Source organism: Oryzias melastigma, linkage group LG15 (assembly GCF_002922805.2).
Source record: "Oryzias melastigma strain HK-1 linkage group LG15, ASM292280v2, whole genome shotgun sequence".
Taxonomy (NCBI): domain Eukaryota; kingdom Metazoa; phylum Chordata; class Actinopteri; order Beloniformes; family Adrianichthyidae; genus Oryzias; species Oryzias melastigma.
In genome coordinates this window covers 25,097,392-25,122,493 of record NC_050526.1, presented here as the reverse complement: position 1 = coordinate 25,122,493, position 25,102 = coordinate 25,097,392, and the positions used below count along the sequence as shown (strand labels likewise).

At 37.0% G+C, this 25,102-nt stretch overlaps 1 protein-coding gene across 31 annotated transcripts in view; it reads right to left on the bottom strand.

The window, feature by feature from the left end:
* The window catches only part of LOC112161706 (neurexin-1a), a 247,571-nt gene that overhangs the window by 89,948 nt on the left and 132,521 nt on the right, over window positions 1–25,102 (bottom strand). The window contains exon 1 of one of the 31 annotated variants that reach the window (XM_024297078.2): window positions 19,919–21,686. The exons of 28 other annotated variants lie outside the window; for them this stretch is intronic. In XM_024297078.2, the coding sequence (XP_024152846.1) occupies window positions 19,919–20,156 (238 nt within the window). In that variant the 5' untranslated portion in view covers window positions 20,157–21,686. Of the gene's footprint in view, window positions 1–19,918; window positions 21,687–25,102 lie in introns of those variants that run through there. 2 more of the 31 variants (XM_024297077.2, XM_024297079.2) reach the window with 2 other exon arrangements.

The following is a 25,102-nucleotide window of genomic DNA, read 5'->3' as shown; positions in this document are numbered from 1 at the left end:
TAAAAATGGTGGAAACCAGAAACATAGAAAATGGTGAGCAAAAATAAGAAATAAAGAGAACTTAACAGGGGAAAAAAAAAACAACAAACCTACTGCCAAATCCCAGATCACATAAATAACACCCAAATGTTTAGCGCTCGCATGTATGGAGTAAAAATAAAACATGATCTGATTTTCAATGCCAGTCCTAAAAGTGTGTGAATAAAAACAAAATTCAAAAGGTTCCATAATGTTTCTGCAGACCAAACACATCCAAACAAGCAGAAATCCATCAGTTTCAAAATGGAGCAAAAAATAAACTGCAAGGATTTTGCAATTTTTAGAAAACACTTGAAACGTGTGACATTTAATATTAGAAAATGCTTGTTTGTTCTTTATGTGTATATGCAATTACATGTTTATTTTCTTATAAATGTATTTTTTTCCGCAATAATTAAAAATAAATAAATACCCATCAAAATATAAAAGTCAGGCTATGCATAGCAGTAAAGACTTAACCCTTTCACGTTGTATGTTGCTAATTTGCAATGTACTATTTAATCCAGGACTCAGCACTTAATTTAGCATCACCTTGAAAGGTAAGAACACCGAAGAATATTTGTTATAATTGGAAATAAAGTCAGGCGTATTTAGAGGTAAAAATGCTTTCCTGAGAGATATAGATGGACACGTTAACACTCCACTGGCTTAAAATGTGTTTGTTTAGTACATTTTTAGAGTTATGGAATGTTTCATAAAAATATCTTCAATATGTTACAGTGAAGGGACTTTATTAAATGTACTTTACACATATGATGCATGTGCAGAAGCTTCAAGTGAGTCAATGTTTAGTTATCTCTCACTTTTGTCATTTCTAAGGCAAGAAAGTAATTTAAGATGTTGTGCTATTTTACAGTTGCACTGATTTGCATTGGGGATTAGCTATTTTCACAGCATTGTTACAGATTTAGACTGTTATAAATTCAGTAATTATATGTGGGGTCAGGGCTGTAAAAAAATAAAAAATAAATAATAGCTTTAGATCTAGTTTGTCTTATAACTTGTTTGTACATGGATCAACCAGTCTAATACATACATTCACAGTTGTTCAGCAGCATGACATTATTGAATGTGTGCCTTTTTAGTTGGGGACTAATTATGCGCTGGCTCCATATTTGATATTTGTTTTCTCTCCTGGGACACTGAGCCAGATATGGATCTGTCATAGTCATTAGATACAGTAATGTCCTGGAAATTCTTGCCTGTTTCTTGTCTCTAAATCTGACAACCACTGCGGTTTATTCCCAGTTCACCAAAAAGAGAGAAGAATGGTAACACCAAAACAAAAAGTTAAAAAGTACAAAAGAGATTTATAATTTAAGCTGTTGGACATGCCACTGGAATCTATTAAACTGAATGTATCCAAGATCGTATTTCTTTATATTACTAAAATGTGTGGATGGTTTCTCACCAAAGCTTAGCTCCTCTACCAGAACCCTCAGAGGTTGAAGGTTCAGTCCAGCATCTTTGCACTTTCTTTCCAGTACTGAATTTCTCTGGACTGAGATGTCTGAGGTCCTTCCAGGGATCTACAGTATGGGGGTTACTACCCAGAGTGCTCTGGTCATCATGGGCATCACTGACATCTTCCCCTGGTTTTTCTCCAATTTCTCCTGTTCCTTCTTTCAGATGTTGCCATCGTTTGGTAGTGCAAGTCATTCATATTAAAAACTGGCCAAATTAGTTGCCTCAATAAAAGTACAGTGGGTGGTCTCTGCTCGCCCCCATGTCCAAACGACTGATGAACAGATTCTCCAGAGCCCACTTTCAATTGGTAGGGATGTGGACTTCCAACAAGCTTACTCCTGATTAGTAAGGGTGCATGGTTGCCATTGAAATGTTGACTCTATCACTACTTACTGATGCCAGCTTACTCCAAAATGGTGGCGTCCATGTCACAAACAAATGGCTATTAATTGACTTCATTTGGTTGGAGCTGGAAATAAGCCATTTTTTATGATGTGACACCCATAGTCCAGTTCCCATTTACAATCAATGGTTTTACATCATCAATACAATGGTCTTCTCTTTTCTTCACCCACCAAAACATAAGGTGTGTGTGTACGATAACCATGAGTTTCTCATATTTATGTGGAGCAGTTACTAAGAGCAAAAGCCTGAAATGGAAAGTCCTATTGAAGCTGTTACGCATCCAAGATCAGGCCTCCATGTTGAACTCCTTAACCACAAGCCTCCCCTTTTAAAGGATAATGAATTAATTTGTCCTCACGTTGGACTACAGTGAGAGTTGGCTGCTCTCTGCTGTGTCAGTTAACATCAAAGAAGATAAACACTGGCAGATCAAACACTGCTTTCATTAAAAATGCAGCACCATTCCAGGAGTTCTTGGCCTAAGAGGTGTGCGGGATAGTAGACGGTATAGAAGCAAACATGCCCCGTGTGTTAAAGCCCTTTGTTATTGACTTCTCAATGTCTACTTATGCTGCGCTGAAGAGGCAGCATAGCAAACTGCCCTATGAGAGGCATATGGTTAGCAGATAACTGCAGGGTCATGCAAAGAGACAGGTTGGTGTGAGCAAAGCAGCACTGGCTCACTGACTTGGTACAGCAGTGGTGGGAGGCAAAGGGATTTACAGACCAGGCAGTTTATTTGACAGCGCTGTTGAGCTAAGGTCAGGCTTGCAGACTGTCTTTCCTCTAACCTCCAAAACAGTCATCATATCTCGCTTCATATTACCACCTCTGCCGAGAAACGGGGGAGGAATCCAATCATAATTACATAGTTGTGATGGAAATGTGAAGAGGAGAGATGACATTATAGATCTGCTTTCTGTCAGCACCTCGCACTTGCATTTCTCTATCTGCTGCCACAGATTCCTGTAATGACTGCTGTGCAAAAATAGATCACCAAAGTCCTGCTGTACAGTATTGCTTTTTGATGTTAATTTTGGTCATTTCAAGAGACTTCTATATAAAAAGAAAAAAGAAAAAAAACAATCTAGTCGTCTTAAATAAAAAAGGTTTTTTACTATTTAACTTGGACTACATATATTTGAAAATATCCAAAGTGTAAATGATCTCTGTTGTTAGAGCCAGCAATAAGTAGGAATTAAATAGCTGTTACGTTCAAGTGCAACTTTAAACCCTGCAAGAAGACAGAACTATATTAAAAATAACATCACTTGAGTTTCACTGCATCTGTGGACCTTTAGGGAGACGTACAATTAAAAGAAGCTTAATGATGTCTATTGGATTACCATTTCAGTTTTCAGAGAAATCGTTAGCAGGATTTATGAGGACACAGCGCTCCAATCCAACACTATCGGTATCTGGTAAAGGAGCTATTTCCGATCGATGTTTTTGAAGATTTAGTGCCATGAGAGAAAATCAAGAGCCAACAAGATCAATTTCTTTCCCCATGAACTACCGTCCTCTCACTGTATTTTACCTTTTACAACAATTAAATTGTCTGCTAGTTGGAGAGACAAAGCGGGAAGAACACAGCAGAGTTACAGGCAAAACCATTAAAACGCAAAACAAATTTGTGGGCTTTTTTAGCTGCTTTCTACAACTTGACAATGACTACAAAGATACAAACTTTGAAGATTGAAGACAATTCCCTCTGTTTCTCTGTATAATTTACAAGAACATCACACTCCGAGATCCACAAGGATGATACTGTCACGCTCATATTGTCAAAACTTCAACCTGTTTATAATTAATTCATGACTTGTACCTCAGCAGATTCAGAAATATGAGATTTTTTTAAAACATTATTCAAAAATGTAATGCAAGGATGCAGCCCTCCTATAATTATTTAAACACAATACAAATTAACACTCTTCACAAAATAAAATGTATTGTTAATAATTAAAGACACACTCAGATGAAAATTGTGTTTTTGGTGTTTTCAATATATTCTATAACTTTTTCTAATGATGGAAGACATACATTAAGAAAATTAAGCTTAAAAGTGGGTTTCAGAGTATTTCTTTATTTAAATCATGGTGAATCAGGAGCAGAGGAAAAAGTATGTTGTTTGAAAAATAAAAATAAAAAGTTATTCGTTACATAGAAAATGCATCAAAAGCTCCCTGCTCAACTCCAATTTGATTCATTCACTTGTAGACGACTAAGTTTTCGCTTTCCTCGTCTGAGCTGGTGTCTGTCTCAAAACTGTTCCAGTTTTGCTGTACTAGTAATGTTAAATTGTTGGTTTGAGGGTCTGCAAGCTAGTGGGACAACATGTAAACTAAGAGCTCCACAACTCAGAGGAAAATTCCTAATGAACTCCTGCCCCTCTGCAGAAAATATGTCCTAGAAAACAACACAGTTGGGTAAAAAAAGCATTATTATAATTAAAAGACCACTGAGATCGTTTTAAAAAAGATCGAAACACTTATTATTTTTATTAAACGTTAATCCAACTAATAATACATTTAATAAAGTGTAAATTCAATAAAATTCAGGCAACAGTTCTATAAAATATTAAATTTTATGAAAAATAGAGGATGTTTAATTTCACTTTTCCATGTGTGCACAGTTTTACATTTTTCCTCCCAACTGATTTAAATGTCTGCACGTTTGAATGGCTTTCCACGCTTACTAATATAAGCATCTCTTGAAAAAAAAAAAAAAAAAACACACAGACTGTCGGGCTGGATTGTCCTCGACTGTAAGCATCGTACCTTCCTGTCTGTGCATAGTGGGGCTTTGTGTTGGCAAGGTGACATTCCTGTCAAGGTTTTTCTTGTCTCTGCCTGTTTGCTGCTCTGGCGTCGTGCTGTGAACTTTACTGCTCTAAAGAGAAAAAGCCACGGCATTAAAGATTCTCCCTCTTATCCAGCTCAACATTTTTTTATCCACAACAACATTGCTGTGTGATTGGACAGTACACATCTCTGTGCTATTTTAACAAACTACTTTTATGGAATTTGCCCTTCAATTATTACTACGTCAGATTGAGTAAAATTAAATTTTACCTAATAAAGAAAAAATAAAAAAAATCCCTTCACAGAACAACCATATAAGGCTGTAATTTCAATATTTTCCCATTGTCCCTAGAGCTTGTGAAAAATTTATTATTTCAGTGACTTCACGGTGAAGCTCTTATCACCAAAACACTACAGTATCCTATGAGATTACTACCATGCCCCTTTTAGTGTACAAACTTGTGGAAGTTTTTGCTTTTTTTTTTTTTTTGTAAAAAATACACTGATGTCTCATTAGGATATTTATAAGTTCTCTACACTGTATGTGTCATTTTTCAAGATTTGACAGCCATGATTAATTCAGTAAACTCTCATGAGCCAGTTTGTATGATCTCTAATGTATGTTTGTTTATTTATTTGTTCAGTTCAACGGACTTAAAAAAAATACAGGAGTAGCACATGTATCAAACTAGGGTTGTGGGGAAAAATCAGTTTGGTGATATTTGTATTGATTTAAAATGCTGACAAGACGGTATTTAATTATTTTTTTATGAGCGTTCTTCGACGTATTACTTTTGTTTTTCACCTAAACCTCAGCAGAACACCACCATAAATTTGCTTATACATGAGATACAGTGCAGCGCTTACCGTCATGATTATTAAAAAAAAATGAATTTTAACATATTATTGCAACAAAATCGTGTTAATATTTAGGATAAGTTTTTTTTTTTTTTTCTAAGTCTTATTTTTTAATAATGAAAATAAAAAAAGTGTCCTGGTGCAGTCTTGGGATGTATCATGACAAGTACTGTTGGGCGAAGGTGGGGTACAGTTTCTGTTTTTTTTTTTTTTAACTATTATTAAGCTTGTGTTGAGATGATGCCTCTCGAAATGTTTTTTTTTCCTTGTCTGTATTTTTAGTATGTTGGGCTTGTCCTAAATTTTGGCGTTTAAAGCATAAGGTCTTCTCTTTGTTTTAGAAAATCTTTACTATTGCTCCAATTTATGTTGGAGTAAATACAAGAAAAAAAATTCTAAACAACTGAAAGATTTTTTTTTCTTATTTGAGAGATTTTAACCCTTTTTTTCTTGTTTTTGTTCTGCTGTAATTTCTGTTTAGTGTAAGATTTAGTTTTTCAGTTTTTTTGAGAGATGCTTCTTTGCTGTTCTCCCTGCTCTGAGGGTGTGCATTTTACCACCAGGTTAAAGTAACTGAACTCTGCAGCTCCTCTACATTCGTAACGTTTTTCCTGGATACACTGTTAGTTCTAGGTTTAGCCTCATGTTGATCCATCATCACCTTGTTTTGGGTCTCCTTGGCTATGGGTCACTTCATTCATGTTCTGGCATAGTTCAGAGTTGCACAAGGTTTTCCACAAGTATTTGAGTTTATTTCATAAATAATTCAAGTTTCTGTTGCTTGACACTTTTTGTTATCATTTGTAGCAAACACGAATAAATTACTTTATTTTTAAAAACAGATTTTAGACATTTTTTTTACCCATATTAAAAAAAAAGAAATGCCAGGACTTCAAATTATTTATTTTAGCTGTTTGATTTAAAAAGAAAAAAAAGATATAAATGGAAGTATAACTAAGGAAAAAATAAATATAACTAAGGAAAAAGAAAACACCTTTCAGTCTGACATTATGAAAAGCTTTGCTAGCTGATTAATTCCCCCTCCACCTTTGATTGACACCTTCTGTATGTCAAGATAATTACGAATGGTGGATAAAGGTGAAAACATGAAGGCACTTGTTACTTTACTGGATTAGACATGGTAGTCACTGCATGTTTTCTGAGTGTCTTTCCAGTTGATAAATGAAAAAGATTCAGTTGGAGAGCATAAACGAGACTGCAAGGCTTCCCTGGTTCAGCTGGATCTCAGCAGCCAGTCTCAATCCAATCTTCATTCCATTATAATGTTCATAGTTCCACTTCAGCACAGCCCTTTAACAATACAAACCTAACCCTCGAGTGTTGATCCTCGGGAAAAGAGAGGAAAACTTTCTCTGCCTTTAGTGGAGCATGAGCAACCCTTTGGGAGACTAAGACGACTACGGATTGTTGACTTCGCTTAATCCTTTTCCAAACACAAACAACTGCCTCTCTTCTAATAGGATAGATGGTTAAAACGGAACCAGGAGGCGTGAGAATTCCAGACTGGAGCCACTACATGTATGACATACAATCCCTAACTTTGTAATCCAACCACCATACTTTATTAAACATGATGGAATCCCTTACATGATGAAAAAAAATCTAATTAGTTGGATTCACTTTTGTTATGTAGAACCAAAACACATTATTGAAGATGGAGTGTAAACCGAAGAGATTTGGCAGCAAAATAGACCAGCAGCAGATCTGTCATTAAATGAGATCACAACAGAAATCCTCACTTTCTTTCATTTTCTGCTCTGCTTTTTTATGCTGTCGTGCTCTTTTTTTCAGCAATAAATCCCCCTTCAGTTTTATCAGATGACTGGACTTACAGTTGTTCTCCTTGCAGTCAGCAGAAAGCCGAGAGGACAGAATTGCTAAATCAACTGAGAACTCAGACTTCTCACTTACTTTGTGTTGCGTTAATAAGTCAGGGTGCATTCAGCATATAAACCGCTCTGTGGCTATAAACTTCTACACTTCATGGCCAAAAGACCAATGTTTACTACTTGTCAAATGTGGATTTAGTGGCTGTATATATAATGTTGGGGAGTAAACATAATTGAAAAATAATTGCTTTTCCACATGTTTGTTGACATTAAAATGAGTCCATGATAGGAAACCCTTAAGTCCCTGTGAAGTTGCAGTTTTTGTCAGTATTTATTTTCCACTTTGGCTGCTTTTACAGAAAAATAAATAAAGGCCCTCCCCAAAAAAACGAATTTTTAAACCCTCACGTGGCTGGGATTTATGCGAGACTGGACCAAATAGCCTAATTAGCTGTTTCTACACTATTGTTTTAACTATATCCAGTGACCTGTGAGCCTTAAGCTTCTTCTAATGAAGACAATCCCAAAGCACCAATTTTGCAGAGGACAGCTGATGGGGCCCAACCTGTCTACATAAGCTGCAAAGGATTAATCCTCTCTCTCTGCCTCCTCTCTTCCTGCCTTGCTAATTTGATGTAATTGAATTAAGTGGAGACTAAAAGTGGGACACTGCTGCTTGCCCCTATGATTGGTCGCCCTTATTAGAGGGTAAAAGATACAGGCTTCACAATTACAGGAGCTATAGAACCTAATGAAAATGGGGAAAGAAAGAGGGAAGACATGGTATCTCTGAAGTTAGTGTTGTTGCCCTAGCAACCATTGACATGGTCAAATAAACACATGTGGCACATTGTTGTGGTTTAAATTACACCAGTCCACCAATCTGACGTGAAAATTTAATCTCAACTAGATTGCCCCGAAAGTCTAATTAACTATTTTTCCATTTGTATAGTGTAACTAAAGCCTTGGTCACAAATGCCTCTATGGGTGGTGCCTCTACAGGGCATGGAGGTGGCCCACACAAAATATTAAAGTCGTTGAACTCCTGATTAGCCCGCAGATCAAAATTGTTAATGCACTTTTTTTTTATGGGCATGTTCCAGGCAGAGATTGTAGCGAACACCTAAACAACCTACAAAGGTACTTGATGCTTCATTGACACCCGGGCTCAGCAACTTGCATTCAAGTGGCCACTTTCAGTAGCAAAAAAATACATATATATCTATATATATATCTATATATATATATATATATATATATAGATATATATATATATCTATATATATCTATATAGATTTAAGCATGAGCATATGTGCGTTTCAGGCTTCCATGTTCAATACTCTCGTGTTCAAATGTTGCTTTGCGAGTTTTTAAGTCCGTTTTTGGGCTCTTCATATGAAACAGGTGGCCATTAAACAGGGGTTGAAAGCTAAACAAGTTCAACTTTGACCAATCAGTGACTCAGATTAGGTAATGACGAATGGGTAGCATCCTTTTCAAACCAGGGAAATACCAACTGCTTGAAAATCGACCATGAAGGAGGAATTAAAAATTGTGTTTTGTCCTTGGCCAGAATTATATGCCGTCAAATTTTTTATATATAGGAATAGAGCTGTGAAAGAAAAAGCTTGGAGTGAGATTTGCGAGTTTTGCACCAAGTCTCTTCTAACTATGAATACATGCACAAGTGTTGGGTAGCAATGGTCCAATGTGAAAACCGTGTGCTAAAAGCACATTCAAAAATGCCCTTTTTAGCATGTTCTTGAACACACTCAAATGACTGGTGTGTATGTAGCATAAGGTTGAAGAAAGTGAGACGCAGGTACTTTATATGGATTTTTCATTTTTTTAACCGACCCCAAATAATGCACACCAGAGCCTGTTAAATCTCGTTTTCACTGAGCAGTCGGTACAGTCCGGTTCAATCCGGTATTTTTGAGCATTTCCAATGTTAAATGGACCCATTAAATAGTTCTGACCAGTACCTCTAGACGGCCCCAAACCATTGAAGGTCCATAGAAAAATAGAATGGGATGGCGGATACGCAGTTGCCAGCCGCTGATTGGCAGAACATGATGAAGACATTAGAAAGCACTAATATAGCGCCAAACTAGCAATTCTGTTTTCCTCTTTACAGCTGTATATTTTTTTAAAATTCTCCTTCAAACAACATTAAATTCTTGTTATAGATGATGTATAAATAATAAAACAAGAAATAGACGAGTTGTTGGATGACCTCCATTGTTGTTGCTTTTCTAGTTGTCACACTACAATAACGCAATGACTAGCTAGCGGTCTACACCACACATGTGCGGTGAAAACAAACCGCTCAGTGGAAGCGAGGATTAACTGGCCTGTCCCATACTGGACTCCTCACAGGAAATGTGGCGTTAGTGCTGTTAACTTAATAAGTGTGTGCTCCTTGCGAGCATCTTGTATGCAGCCTGTCTGTTAGATGATCAGAGTGTATTTTGTGTGGGTCTCCTACAGGCACTTATGTATCGCATGCACACACCCTGTGTATGTGGCATTTGTGCAGTCAGTAAGGGGCCGGTACTCACACCTTCCTAATGACTAGAGTGTGGCGTAAGGACACCATCCGACAGCGTCACCTATGAGTAATGAGTGTACGTCACTTACATTATCCTTAAAAATACTTCACAATACACTTACCACACACAGGACAATGGTACGTTCCATTTTCATAAAATCCCTTGAGGTGGGCGTAAAAGCCTCAAGCAAACTGCTAGACACGCATGTGCTCCCCTTAAATGCAGCCGCTCCTTTCTACTACCCTACTGGACAACATAGTACCTTTACGGGTCAACCCCCCCTGTGGGTGCATGTGACTAAGGCTTAAATCTAAGAGCTTTTTCTTTGCCTGTGCACCAGTATTAGCCATTTGCATTTGATTTTACGGTTATATATATTTTTCCATTACTGCCAATCTTGTTTTTGTCTTTTTCATACTTCTTTTGTCCAAACGTTTTGAAGGTTGAATGTAGAATCCTTATCAAAGAGAAGTACGTCCGATTATTTGCAGTTAGTATTGTATCAAAGTGAACTCTGAACTCGCTTTTTACAACATACAGTCTCAAAGAGATTTTGAATGAAGATACGGGCTTCTGCATCCTACTGTTGCAGACCTTCAGCATATTTTACTCTCACGCTGTTCTGAGGAGATAAGTCTTGACTTCATCATAACACAGCCGCGGGGCAGTCATAGCACACACCCTTGCTTTTTTATGGCAGTACACCATGAACTCACGGTTGAGGTAACGTTTGACCCTCTGGGCTTGGTAGCATTATGACATGAACACTCAGTTGGCCGGTGTCACTCACACCCTTCAGCCCCATCCTCTGCCATGCTCCCTTCCCTAAAACCCAAAGTAAAACATGAGCCCTTGCCTTGTGGAGCCGATTGGGCCATCCAGGCAGAGCTGACAAGACCCAGTGTCTGAAGGAGCAATACACCAAACAGGCCCTTTGTAACCCCGACCAGCTGCATATCTGTCTCCCTCGCCAACAGCCTTTCCTCTGATAGAAGTGTCTCACAGTATCGACAGCTTCTAATTTACTCTCTCATCATCACTTGCCTCATTTGCTCCTCACAATGCTCTCTTTCTCTGGGTTCAGGTCTGCCATTTTGTTTGCCAGCAATTTGTTCATTGGATTTTTCTGCATCCACTGTTATGTTTATGCAACAATATCAAAAGGTGAATGTAAAGAAAAACAAGCATTCCTCAATTATTAAACTGCTCATGCCTGAAAAACTGGTAACACTGGTAATGTGCCATCCGGTGTCACTGCATTCATTTTAAGTGTGTCCGTTTACAAGTGTGTACTGAGCACAGCCTCAAAATGGTCTCTAGAAGGCTGTTGTCTTCTCCACCAGGGAACCGACAGATGTGAAATACAACTGCAGTTCTAATTACTGAAAAAAGACAAGTGTGAGATAATTACACAGCAGAAGTGAGGCAGAAAACCAAAAACATCCAGGGCCAAAGCCCTGATCTGAGACCAGGCAACTGTGGCTGCCCATCACCATCTGCAGCCCAAACTGCATCAGCACAATCACTCAGGGAGCTTTCCTTCAGGGCTGACTGAGCCAGTGTGAAGGATTGGGAGTTTTTCCTCTATCGTTCAGACCAACTTGAGGGTAATTCTTGGAGTAATGACTAACTTGAACTTTAAATAAAAAAAAGAAAGAAAAAAAATTGAAATTGACTAATTTTCCTGCTGGTTTGCACTTCCTAATATTTCTATAAGTAACTTATACACAGAACCTTTCACAAATGTTTATGGAAAAAACAGAAGTAAAACATGTTTTGCAGACGTTAGGAGAAACAAATGCTTGGAAGCTAAAACTGGACAGGTTTATCTCGTACTAAGAACAGGGCTTTGAGAGGACTTCGTGCACCAGTCACAAATATGGATTTTTTAAATATCTTTAATCAGTTCAGCTTGATTTCCAGAGTTATGCTATTAGAACCCTTGTGCTTCCCAAGGCATGTTAACGTTTGGAGTGGGGTCAACTGGAACCCACAACTTATTTTTTTTTCTTCTAATAATTTTGGATTTTCTTTAGTGTCTGTCCACCTTTGTCCACCTGATAGTACAAGGGATAGGAAAACACATGAATGTGTATGCGTTTCTGGTTTCTTGCAGCCATTAATACATAATATAGTAGAGCATAGTTACTAATGAAAACCAGACTTGTTGCTTTTTAGTAATATGGACATGCGATAGCCTACATTTGTTCCTTTTTTTATATTTTATAATGAATTACAACAGTTTCACACAAATATTTATATACACCCACAAACTTATATATATCCCTAAACTATGCTGAAACATTGTCTGCTTTTGTTTGTTTCCCCCTCTTTATTTTTTTAATCAAATGCTCTATCAGATATTCATTTTTTTTTTTTTTTTAGATATTCAATTGTTTCAGTAGCTTGATAATATTAAACGTGTGGCCATTAGTTGGGTTTGTCTTTCAGTCATAATTTCTTGGTTCTTTGAATGTTCTCTGTACCTCGTCACAGTCACACCAGGTACAAGTTTCTAATTATCCACAGCTGTTCTAATTTAGGTTAGTCATCCTCAGTATATTTAAGTGTCTGCTTCTCAGTTCATGCTCGTTGGATCATCTGCTTGGTCTCCTGTCTGGCGGTTCCCATGTTCATGGCTCGCTACATGTCAGTTTAATTTATCAAGTGTCAAAGTTTCTATTTCTGACATTTTGTGTTGTCCACCACCAGTTTCTTACAAATCTAGAATATAAAGTTATTATTATACTTAAGACAACAAGGTATTATTATTATAAAAAAAAAAATCTCTAGGCATATTTTTAATAGTATATAATAGTATATCATTTATAATGAAATATTATTATTATTTTATATATATATATATATAACTGACATATTACATTACTGTTATTTTTTTAAATACAAAAAATAAATTTAATAAAATCCATGCTTTCGTCAATCAAGTTTTTTCTTTCCAAATTTATAAATTCAGCACAGATCCATGCTGGGGAATATGCAGCTGAGTGAATAAGAAACGTTTTCTTTCTTTTTTTTTTTTGTTTTTTTGTTTTTTTCTTCCTATGAGGTAAAACCATATGTAAATCCTTCAAATGTTAGAGGTAAATGTTTTTGATCAACTCTGTCATATTTGCTGTTATTTGTGCATTAAATGGTTCTGTGAGTCAAAAGTGTTCTTTTGGGGAGAGAAAACTCAACTGGGTGCAAATTCTTTTATTGAAGTTTATTCAGTGGTGAGATTTATTTCTCATATGAATGTTTTATGGAACTTGAATTTCAATTGTAGAGAAACTGTAAAGAGAAAAATCCCTAGCAATAAAAGCTTTTTTTTTTCTTTTTTGTGCTGAAATGCAGTGTTTCCAATCCTGCAACGGGTGTGCGGTGATCCGCCCCTTTTATCAACAGGAAATGCAGTTGTGGAGTATCAAACCTCGGGTTTGCTCTGTTGCACACCGATCCACCAACAACAAATACATATTAACATAGACTAAAAAAAGGAATGTGTGGGCATGAATTGTGTTTCAACACTGTGCTAGAACATATATGCTAATTTTAGCTTGCACTTAGGTGTTAGACAGGCGTGTTTTTTATCAGTCTGTGCCAGCAGGCTCGAGGCTCTAGGAGATAGAAGGAGCAACAAGGAAGGTGAAATCCCACACAATCCTATTAGAGTGGATTAGGGGGCAGCCTTCTTTCTGTCAACACTGCTCCAGGTGAGCAATTGTGAATTGCAAAAAAATAAATAATCAATATAGTGAAACTAAATTTACAGTTTGTCGCCCCTTTTGGAAGGCTCAGCAACTCATTTATCAAGCCAACTTCAGCATTAATGATAGCAAAGTTGTTGGATAATAACTTGTAAGCTAGAAATAATTATAGGGCTGTCAATCAAATTTGCCGCTGATACAAAACATAAATTTGATTCTCCCTAGAGAGCCAAAGAGGAGTTCCAGTTCATTATCAATTGGATAATCAAAAGCATTTTTTTTCATCTAAATCTATCAAACATCCATGTTCTTCTCTCTCCATGGCTTTTCAAAGTGAAATAACATCTCTCAGAGTTTCTACCTGAATTTCTTCTCACTTCAATAACAAAGTAGTCATCAAAGTCTGAGCTGACACATTTTATACCCTTTGAAAACAGCCCTTTCTTTGCAAACCGTTCTTAATTATATAATAAACTTAATTTAATATGACCTTTTTCTATGTGCATATCTGCAAATCATCTCGGCTATTGTCAATCCCAGCAGGTAATCAAAATTATTCAGACTATTTAAAGAGATGAAAAACGATCTGCTAGAGTGCTACCGTTCGATTGTGTGTATCGCTTGTGTGAGACTTCGAGAGCAAATTGTGCTTTTTAAAGGTTTGACTGCCTCAGAGATGCCCACTATTGATAATACAGGTTCTCTAGAATAAACTAGATGGCTTTGGTCTACACTTGACTCATCATGCTCCGTCATGCTTTTTTTTTTTTATTTTTTTTTTCTCGTCAAACTATAAAATCATTTATGTAGTCAATCAAAATGGATGGTGATGAACCATTCATACTCTAACAGCTTGACATTCAGCTACTTTTTAAGTGGTTGAAGTTGGTGGCAGTGCTACACCTTAATGAAGCATCACTAATCAAAGATCTGAATGACAAAAATTCACCTGGAGGAAAACAGAATCAAGTTCTAAGGAAGTTCTTAGTTGAAGAACATGGACTCTTAGACCTGCTGTTGTTCTACAAACATTCAGATTGGGGAATATTCACTTTTCTCTTAGGTAATTACAAAAAAAAGGACATCTCCAGGGAGAAAAAAAAAAGTTCTGTATTAGTCACTCAGTAGGGAAATTACACTGTTACACATTATTATTGCAATAAATATGAGAGTAATGGTTTACAGCCAAGCAGAAAATGATATTAGGGCAGATTTTATGGATTGTTTGGTGAAATTTCCACGTTATTTGGAAAATATATAAAAAAAGTTAGTGTTCAAATATTCAAAAATACTTAGTGAAATTTTAAGTGCTTAATGGGGGGGGGGGGTTGTTTAACAATTTAAGTGAACGAACTACTCACAATGTTTCTGTACTTTCTGGTGGTAAATCATAAGTTAAAATGGTTATTTATTGGTTCTTTAAATAGTTATTTAATGCTTTTAAATCTTAACAAATACATTTATGAAAAGGTAAATGACATAATGCAATGGCATTTAAGGTAACTAAACGGGGAGAAAAAATCTTTAAAATTGAATATATTTTAATCAAGCTGCTTGTTCTCACTACGTAGGTAAAAATACTTTTATTTGAATTGATTTATTTCAGATGTAACAAGTTAGATCCATTAAATTACAAGCACAACAGTAGATTTTGAAAAAACAATTTAACAGCACCATCCATTTTATTTTTTCACTAAAAAATGTTTAAAAAATACATTATTTCCTCTAAATTCTGATGTATTCCATTTCCAGTTGTTTGTACTCTATTGTGTAAATCCTTTTGCTGCCAAAAAAATTATAAAAATGGAATGTTCATTTTCATTTCCTCAATTCAAAGGGTTTTTTCCCCAAAACATTTAAAAACTAGGATTTGTATATATTTTTCTATCAGATTACATAAATTATGGTCAATAAGTGAGATGTTATGTACAAACTGTTATTTAGTTTTTATGTCATCCTTTCCTAAATTTTTTACTGTCTCTATACTAGTTAAGTAAGTATTTAGGTGACTGTCTACTTAAGTAATGTTGTTTTGAAATAATACTGATCTATTTAGTTTATTTCTTAGAAAGCCAACAGTACAAACAAAATCATTTGGTAAAAAAAATCTGCTGATTGTGAGTCACTGCACACCCTTTGGGTGAAAACCTTCCTGACTTAAACTCATTCAGGACAAGTGCAAATGTCAGGAACACAAAACCCCTTGAGCCAAAGGAGAAGACTGAATTTTCCTTTTGCCTCTCCATCTTCCAAATCTGTAACCCGGAAACTGGACACGTTATTAATCTAACCTCACAATGTCCACTACACGCACAGTCAGGTCTCATTTCCCTTCATGCCAGCCGTAGCCCGGTCACTGCTGAAGCCACACAGAGCAGCACAAAAGAGGCTGCCCACTCCTGTCTGCTTGGATGGACTCGAGACTAAAGAGGAAGATGAGGAGAAATGACTGGAAGAGTGTATGAAGGAAGAGTACGATGGAAGGAAAGCCAAGGAGGTCAAGCATTATAGGGTCAAGCAAGTTAAACACCCCCAGCACACACAAAGAACAGTGTTTGTCCTCTCATGCATAAGAGGCAAAGAGTAAAAAAAAATCTCTGATCTCTACTCCTCCACTTGTGGGTCAATAACTGCCGATGCTCCCTCCAGAGGAGAGGAACATGTACTCAGATCCTTATCAGGCCAGCTATCATCTCCGCTACCTCACAGAAGCACTGATACTGTCATCCGTATGTTATCACATAATGACATCAGTTCAGAAACATGGTAGTTATTATATTATTCTACACCACGGCAGTAGGAAGACAACACAGGAAATCATCAGATTTTTGCTGTCCTTTCACTCTCCTTCTCCTCTCCTTGCAACCTTTGCTTTTTTTCCTCTATTTTATTTCATTTTTCCCCTCAATATCTTGTTTTATTTCCTCTCTCCATCTTTTTTTTGCTGATCTTTTCTCTGCAGCAGTGCCAGCAACAACAAGCATGGTCTCTAATCCGCTCAACCATTTAGCTCTGAAGCTGGAGAGCATTCAAATTGATTATAATTACTTAAATTGCTTCACTGACTTTAATCAAACTCCAAAGTTTTGAAATACAAAAGACAATTGTGCAGCAGTTACTGAAGCACATGTTGGGGCCGTTTCTGACATAAAATCACATGTAAAATGCAGAACCATTGAGAATCTGTGGATTTGCTTCCAATAACAGAATGTGCTTTAGTTCTGGTGGACATGGACACGCATGTAGGTGTCAGAAAACAAGGTGCCATGGCTTATTTTTATACAAGGTGATTGCTATTTTGTAATGGCCATTGTCTGCATGCAACAGACAGACAGAAATGTGAAGTGATTCATAATTAAAAGATGTAAAAAGATATTCCCTATTGATTGCGACATCTCCTGTATTCACGTTAAGTGAATTTGAATAGCAGGTACAAAAGAAAATATGAGTATCGAATTGTGTATGCACTGCAGAGAAAGAAGACTATCACCTCTGGGACTCTATCCGTGATAAATGGTATATCTGCTTCTTAAAGCTGATACTGTCTGAACTTCATTATGCCTGGGCCTACAAAAACAATACATCACACTCCAACTCCATTTCATAGATCCTGATCGTGGTAATTTTCTCCATTTTTCCAGATAAATCAATGACAGACTTTCAAGTTCAATGCAAAGGAAAAAGGATGTTTTCTGTTATTTTTTTCTTCAAGAAACATGCATTTTCCCAGCCTTACATGTGCACAATTGTATAATCAGCACATGAGCAGCTTAACAGTTTAGTTAATAGATTCAGCTACATATAAATAATTCATTGATAACACACTGTAAACATTATTTCCATACAGTACCAACACTCATTTCCTTTATAACTGATTACTTGAGACAAATGTGCAAATAGCAATGAATGTAAGCAGGTACAGTTATTCTAGATTACAATAATTGTTAGACACTATGACAGCCATTTAAATAAAAATAAAGGCTATAGGATTGTAACAATTAATTAATTAATGGATTTATCTTCTTACAATCCAACAAGGTTGATCTGCTGTCTCAGGCAAGTTTTAATCAAATCGACCTATTCTGTTATAAAATAATTTCTAAATGGAATAAATTGATTATAACAAATATTGGGAAATTTGGATTAAAGCATGGTACAGTCCAATGTGTGGAAACACTTTGAATTTTGGAAATATATGTGAGCATACAGTGTGCTACAATGTTTTAATAAAGCTTAGTTTGTATTTTGATGTGGAAAAAAAAAAAAAAAACAGTGGGCTCAGCTTTATGAAACTAAAACGTGGATGGTTTTACATTAAATTACTTACACATTAAATGTATCTTTCATGAAATTCAAGGAATCTGAAAAGCTTCACTTGTACTGTTCAGTACCAGGTATTTATCTCTGAGTCACACTGGTTGAATGTTGGCCTAAAGATGTCCTGGATGGATTTTAGGTCAGTGAATTGGATCAAATCAGATTGTTCAAAAGGGTCCAATATGGGCTATGTATTGTATTGTCAGCCACAAATTCAAACATGAATTGAATCATTGCTAAAATTAATCATCGCCAGTGGTGGACTTACGAGTTTGGGGGCCCCAGGCAAAAAATAAAATGGAGCCCTCTCCAGCGGTTGTATTTTATAAAAATCATTATCTAGGTTCTTGATTGATCCATTAGTATACAGAATCAATGTCAGGAATCCAAATGTTTTGATCAACATTTAAAAACTTAAATCATTTCAGAATTGCAGTGAGACAGACCTCACAACCTGCGCTGAAACTGAACAGGAAATACGCCAAATCCTGTGATTTGATGATAAAAGTTAAATGATTAGGATCAAACATAAAAATTGAATTTATGGAATAGGTTAACGCTTTCACGCCATTCCAGTGGTTTTGGGGTGTGTTTGTATGAAAGAGTTGGATAATAATGGACATAAAATGTATTTAAGGCACTTTTATTTAGTGTTCAGCTTGGGGCCCCTACAGTTTTGGGGGCCCAGGCAATCGCCTACCTTTGCCTAATGGTAAGTCCGCCCCTGATCATCGCACCTCTATTTACGACAAAAATTGTACACACACAGAAGATTAAAAAAATAAAGTAAGACTTCTTTCCCATCTTCATTAATTCACTAAAACATTTTGTTATGTGCAAAAAATCTTGTGTAAATAAGGAATCCATTCAATTAAGACTCAAAAAAAAAAAAAAATCCCAATGGCAACACAACCATAAAAACAGCAGCAGAGCTTCGCAGCTGAAAGATTTGTCCTGGAGCCAGCTATCATGTTGAACAGCGTGTCTCCAAGATTTTAATTATACACCCTCTGTACCGATGAACCAAGAATTCAATAATAGTTAGTAACTATGATCAGGTCGTGGAGAGTCCCTGGACCACATGCCCCCAGGTCCTTAGAGAGAGCAAGGGCCAAGCAGAGTGTTGTCCACTAAAAGCGGGTCATGGCAGAGCAGCTTAATTGACTCTCTTGTTGTCTAAGTGGGGAGGCAAACCTTCCATCTCCCTTTTACATCCCTGAGGGGCACCGACTCCCTTGTTGGTGCAGGAGTGACTATGCCCATCCATCTGGGATTGGGTCCTGTTTTTCCACTTGCTTTTGTGCTGAATTTAAAATCTTCTTGAGTTCCAAAAATATCATCAAAAGATTTTTTTTTTAATGTAAACCTAAGAAAACCTGTTTTGAGGGGTAGTTGGGTAGCATTAAACAGTGTGCTCCCAGGATGCCTCAGCCTTACATCAGTAGGGATTACGTCACTCAAAAATGCAGAGTGAAGACTGAAGATTTGAAGTATTCTGGTCCCTTAAACGTCATGCTGGTGCAGGCTTTACTGTCAGATTGCACATAAACTCCCACACAAAAAATAACTAAATAATATTAATAAAACAAATTCTAACCATGTTGAAATAACTACAAAGAAATGTTCATACATATCATTTATGCTTGAGGCTTGGAATGCTTTAACACCCAGTGGCAACATGGGGCGCCACAACCTTCTAATCTGCTCTAATCTCCACACAGTGGAGCGTTTGGAGACATGGATATAGCTAATCTCAGATTTAGGGGGAGGGACTTCATTGAGACAAAGCCAGTGGTCATATACTAGGGAATAAATATTTGTAAAAAAGTTTTATCTTAAATTAAACAAGCAGGAATTTCAGTAAACGTGTGAAACCTGGATGCTTTGCTAATAAATAAAAGTGTTAATGAGGAAATACTTACTGTGTCCTGCTCTTAGGGATGCAGGTGATCTGTGAATAGCAAGAGGCATAGTATGATGACGCTTGTTTCCATGGGGGAGGTGAATATGATGGACACTCCCCACATTGCTTGGTTCTGATCCTGCCACAAACCCTAGGGCAATGATCCACAAAGCCAGATGGGTGAGCGAAACGGAATTCCAGTTTAGGGGTTCTGCAAGGGGCCTCAGGGGAGCAAACTGTGTCCAGTCTCTGAACATCTTCCTTTAGTGGCCAGACAAGGCTTCAGATCAAGGCAGAACTTCAGAGAGCCTTAGAGCCCCATACTTTTTTTTTTTTTTTTTTTAATAAACTCACTTCGGCCAGAGACACTGGACCACATCCATAGAAAAAGAAGCGTGGAAAGCTGGCAAAAAAAGGGTCAGAACTAAATAAAATGGAAGAAGTGAAAGGAAGAAGAGCCTCTTGCTTTTTTTCCTCTGTTGGAAAAATTCCGTAGCAGCTCCCAGCCAGGTAAAGAGGTATCATTTACCATCAGGCGAAAACATTCACTCAGGAAATTAGGGCAACCTCTGACAGAAACGGAGAAATCCCAGCTTGTTCTAATTCCCTTAGTTTCCTTTGTTCTCTCTGCTTCTCTCTTTATCCTTCAATCAGCCCCTCGAAAATGTTAGAAACATCTTCCAAACAAGCAAAAAACTGTCTCAACATATTATTCCAAAAATGTTAGTAAAAGGAAACAGCTTACAGACGAGTGGAGGAACTGTAAAAGATCAAGATCTTGAAAGCAAAATCAGAGGGATAAGTTTTCCTTTTTTTCTCCTCCAGTGGTCTCAGAGGACGTCCTGAGGAATGGGACCATAGTTAAATCCGTGTCTCATCTGCATGTCGGACAGATGCGGCAGCGCACGGTGGACTGCGTGATTGCACCTGCAAGTTGTGCCAAGTCGCACACCCGTTCCCCATCTACAGATATCTGCTCTCGGAGAGACTGAGCGATGGCAGCGCCGGCACCTGAGTACAGCCCTGGGCAGAACACACGCTTACACGCGCACAGCATCGGCAGCACCGTTCCAGAAGATGTGCGCAAGAGGAAGAACAGAGAGAGGAGGAGATGGAGGAAGACAGAAGGAGGGGGAGCCTCAACAGCCAGCCAGGAAGCAGGAGGGAGAGTGGCTATGCAAATGGGTAGCATTCACATAGCGAATCACTGGAGCCTGAGTGCATTGCAGAGGAAAAGCCTATTTAGGTGGAATCGCAGGAATTGAAGCAATGCTCCCCAGACCTGATTCTCCTCTTCACATCTCAATTTTACCCATTCATTTTTTTTTTTTTTTTTTTTGGCATTTAAAAAAAATGTTGGAAAACATCTATAGATAATGCAGTTCATGCAATATTTAGTTTGACTTTTAACCCATTTTCTCCTCACAAATTCTTCCTCATATTTATTTTCTTTTTGATTTTCTTCTCCCCCCTTTGATCCAGTCAATGTTTGCAATTTTAGGACAGTTTAAACCCATTTTGGCTGGTGTAGTGAAAACTATAACCCTCATGTTCAGCTAAAATGGTTGTAAAAATCCTGCTCCCCATAGATTTTCACCAACTGTATCTGCTCTGAAGTGTGTCGCTTGCAGGATTTTTAAAAGAGTGATGATGATGCAGCTTGTGTACTCAAGGGAACACTCTCTCCCTTCCCAAGCACACACACACACACGTGTGCACGCTCACGCATAGACATGCATATATGTAAACAAGGCACGCACAATACAGGAGCTGGCAGTTGAGAACTGTCCACAGAGAAGGTTCTGAATCTGGGTAAGTCTGCCTCGACTGCTAATAAAAGAGCATTTCTCACAAGAGAGGGAAGGCTGATCACAGACTCTGTGTGCAGCAGGGTTACAGGAAAGTAGGGAACATGTGGACATAAAAGCCCTGCTGATAAACACAATCTGGTTCAGCTGGGATGTGTGCTCTGTGTTCGGAGTTTGCGGCTGGAGAACACAAGGCTCAGCTGCAGTGTGGACGCTTCTGCTGGCACACTGGCCATTCAACATCCTCCCCTTCAAAATGTTGTGTTCTAAGCTGGATGAAGGAAAGAAAAAACTAAGCACTACTGAGCTGATCTAGATGGTTTACAGGGAATATACAAGCACTTCATGCCCAAAGAAAGCCAATTTAGCAAGCGTGACTCAGAGGATAATACGTCCTTCTTCATTTTCTGCTTCGAGTGACTGCTCAAATGAAGATGACAGTAAGCCATGGTGAAATTATGAAAAATATAAATTACCATTCGTACAACAGTTTCAGCTTTTTGTTTTTCATACTAGTGGACCATTAACTCATAATAGATTTAACATTTTTTTCAAATGAAGACAAAAGAACATATATAGATTTTGTTCTTATTACCAAATGGATAAAGTTTGATGCTTGCAAAGTAGCAGCTACTGTACAAAAAAATGCTGCACCAATAAACAGATGTCTGTTCTCACCTTCCAGAATTTCAACTTCTGCCGACATCTGGTGTCAGAGACTCAGCAGCGTGGAACTGCTGCTCTCGTTTGCAAAGGTGAAGAGAAATGTTCCTGCTGAATGTCTCTGGACGGTCATTATTATCAGCAGTTTTATCTACAAAAAATATACTAGTAAAGAAATCTACAAGTATAAAGCTTATTTATCCTACATTTAAATTGCAAAAGTTTGCATGGAATTTATCTGAAAAGCATTGATGTTTAACAAAAAGAACAATATTAACTGTAGTTACAGTGTAAAATTAAAGGGGATATTTTATTCATGAGGTGTTTCCTTTGTCAAGATTTCTATTACTAACTTGTTCATTTGTGCCCCCCAGTGGCAAATGCCAAAAGTGCAAAAAAATGATTAAAATAATCGAAGAATCAACAATTTAAGATTTTACAGGTTAGAAGGGAATTAGGATTACACATATATATTTTGAAAAAATGAGCAAAAAATAATGAACTGTGTTAAAAAGTTCAGACAAAACTTCATGCATACTTAAAAAAAAAAAAAAGCATTTTACTTTGGTCCTAGCAGTTAAGATAACGTGCAAAAAACAATTAAAAACACAGTAAAATATTAATACTTATATATATTTCAATTATAAGTACAATTTTAATGTATTTCTTAATTTTCTGAGTCTGTACTGGACGATTTTCCTCAGATTTGGCCCAGTACCTCTTTACTCTGCGGTCAGAGATTACATAAACTTGCATATGAGAAGTTTGTGCACACAGCTACAGGGTAATCATTCACGTCTGAACTCCTTATGCAAGCACATAAACAAACCCAGACCTAAAATAATTGCACAGCTTAGAGTTTGCAGCTGCTTTACCTGGATAATTAGAGCGTTGGCCAGAAAACCTTCCTCTGCCGGCAAACTTTGCCCATTAAAGAGACTGCTATTGTTTTGACTACCGTGCCTTCAGAGATTAAGTCAGACGTCTTCTTGACAAATTAAAAAATGACTTGCTTTTGTTTCCAATTAAGACCCAAAGGAGTGTGCTGCTGATGTGCACATCCTTCCTTTGAAATTCATTTCTTTCTTATCAAAGAAAATAAGTGATATAAAGTCAAAACAAAAACTTTTTTTTTTTTTTTTCACCAACGGAACTTATTTATCCCCCAAATTAAATGATCTGAGCTGGAGGGGTACATTTGATTGGTTTCGAGAATACTTCAGACGGCAAAAAGCCATAGAACAAGAGCTCTGTTGCTCAAGTGGAACTGAGAAGAGAGGATGATTTGGGAAACTGGTTGGTGAGCAGCAGAAGGGTGGTCTAAGAGTACCTGAAGTAAAGCCTTTAAATCAGATGAAGAGCCATTAAGCAACACTAAATCACTCATGAAAAGACCATTTAAAGGCACTTTGACACTTTGAGACACTTAGGCAGGAATGTTTCTTCTTCTTAGAACTACAACGCATTATGCTAATGAACATATTCAACACCTTCATGAAAGGTACTCATCCATAAGACCTTAAATGTGATTTGGGAAGGTTCTTTTAGGAATTTTTTATTTTACTCTGAATAGATTCAGAACATTGTCCGTGAACTAGATATACCTGCAGAGATTCCATAAACTTTTTCATTGCATTGTCTCCTCATTTCTCATGATGTATTCAATTATAAAGTTAAGAAAGTTAAAAAAAAAGGACCCAAGAAAATAACAGTTCAAAATTAACACATCTTTATAGTCTAGCCTTTGCAATATTTCCTCTATTTATTGTGTTTTTCTTTTAAAAGTCACTTCTAAGTGTCAGCTAAATAACTCGATTACAACAAAAAGTCAAGTAAACAAACATTGTGAAATGATGGCCAATCCTGAATAATATGAAATGTGTATATGGATTCTGCTGGCAATGTATTCTTTTTCATATAAATACAACACATATTTATCTGGCTAATGCATTAAAACAATCCCAGGTTGTTTATTGTCATGATTATCTTATATATAAAGTCAACAACAACAGTATAAACAACATTAAGTTTTTTTTTCCATTAAAACAAAACGGTAAAGGTTTTGTGTGTGTTCCCAAGCAAACACATTTGGGTGTGTGTCATTGTGTGGGTGTGAGGATGATGATGATGATGCATCTTAGAATGCTTAAGCCAAATTTCAACTATCACTGAGAGATATAAGGGTCATAGGTCAGCAACTTTCTGGGGGATTTCTCTCGATCTCTTCTGACAGTTCCCAGCATGCACTGGGCTGCCGGGCACAGCCTCCGACTCTGTCTCTTTTCTGAAATCCTTCCCAAGTAGATCAGCCTATTTTATCTTGAACAGGTCAAGGACAGACTGTGGTCCCCTCCAAGTCTCTACGGCGCCTTTATTGACACACTCTGCTGCACTTCAGCTAAATTGAACCAAAATAATAAAAAAGTACAGTCTGGTAATGTAAAACAAAAGTATTTGTCTATTTAGATAAACATATTTTGGAATATTTAATTTTATAATGCTTTCTTATGAGTTGTTAATAAAATCGATTTGAATTTATTTAATAATAGATCTTAATAGATCAATTATCGATTCATAAGCCGATTTAGCACATAAAGCTAAAGTCTGCTAGCTTGATGCTAACGTTTAAGCTAATGCTAACATTCGGTCAACCTAGACATGCATTGCTGATTAAATGAAAATCTTTATATACTCACAGGCATGATTTTTCCAAACTGTTTTAAGGAAATATG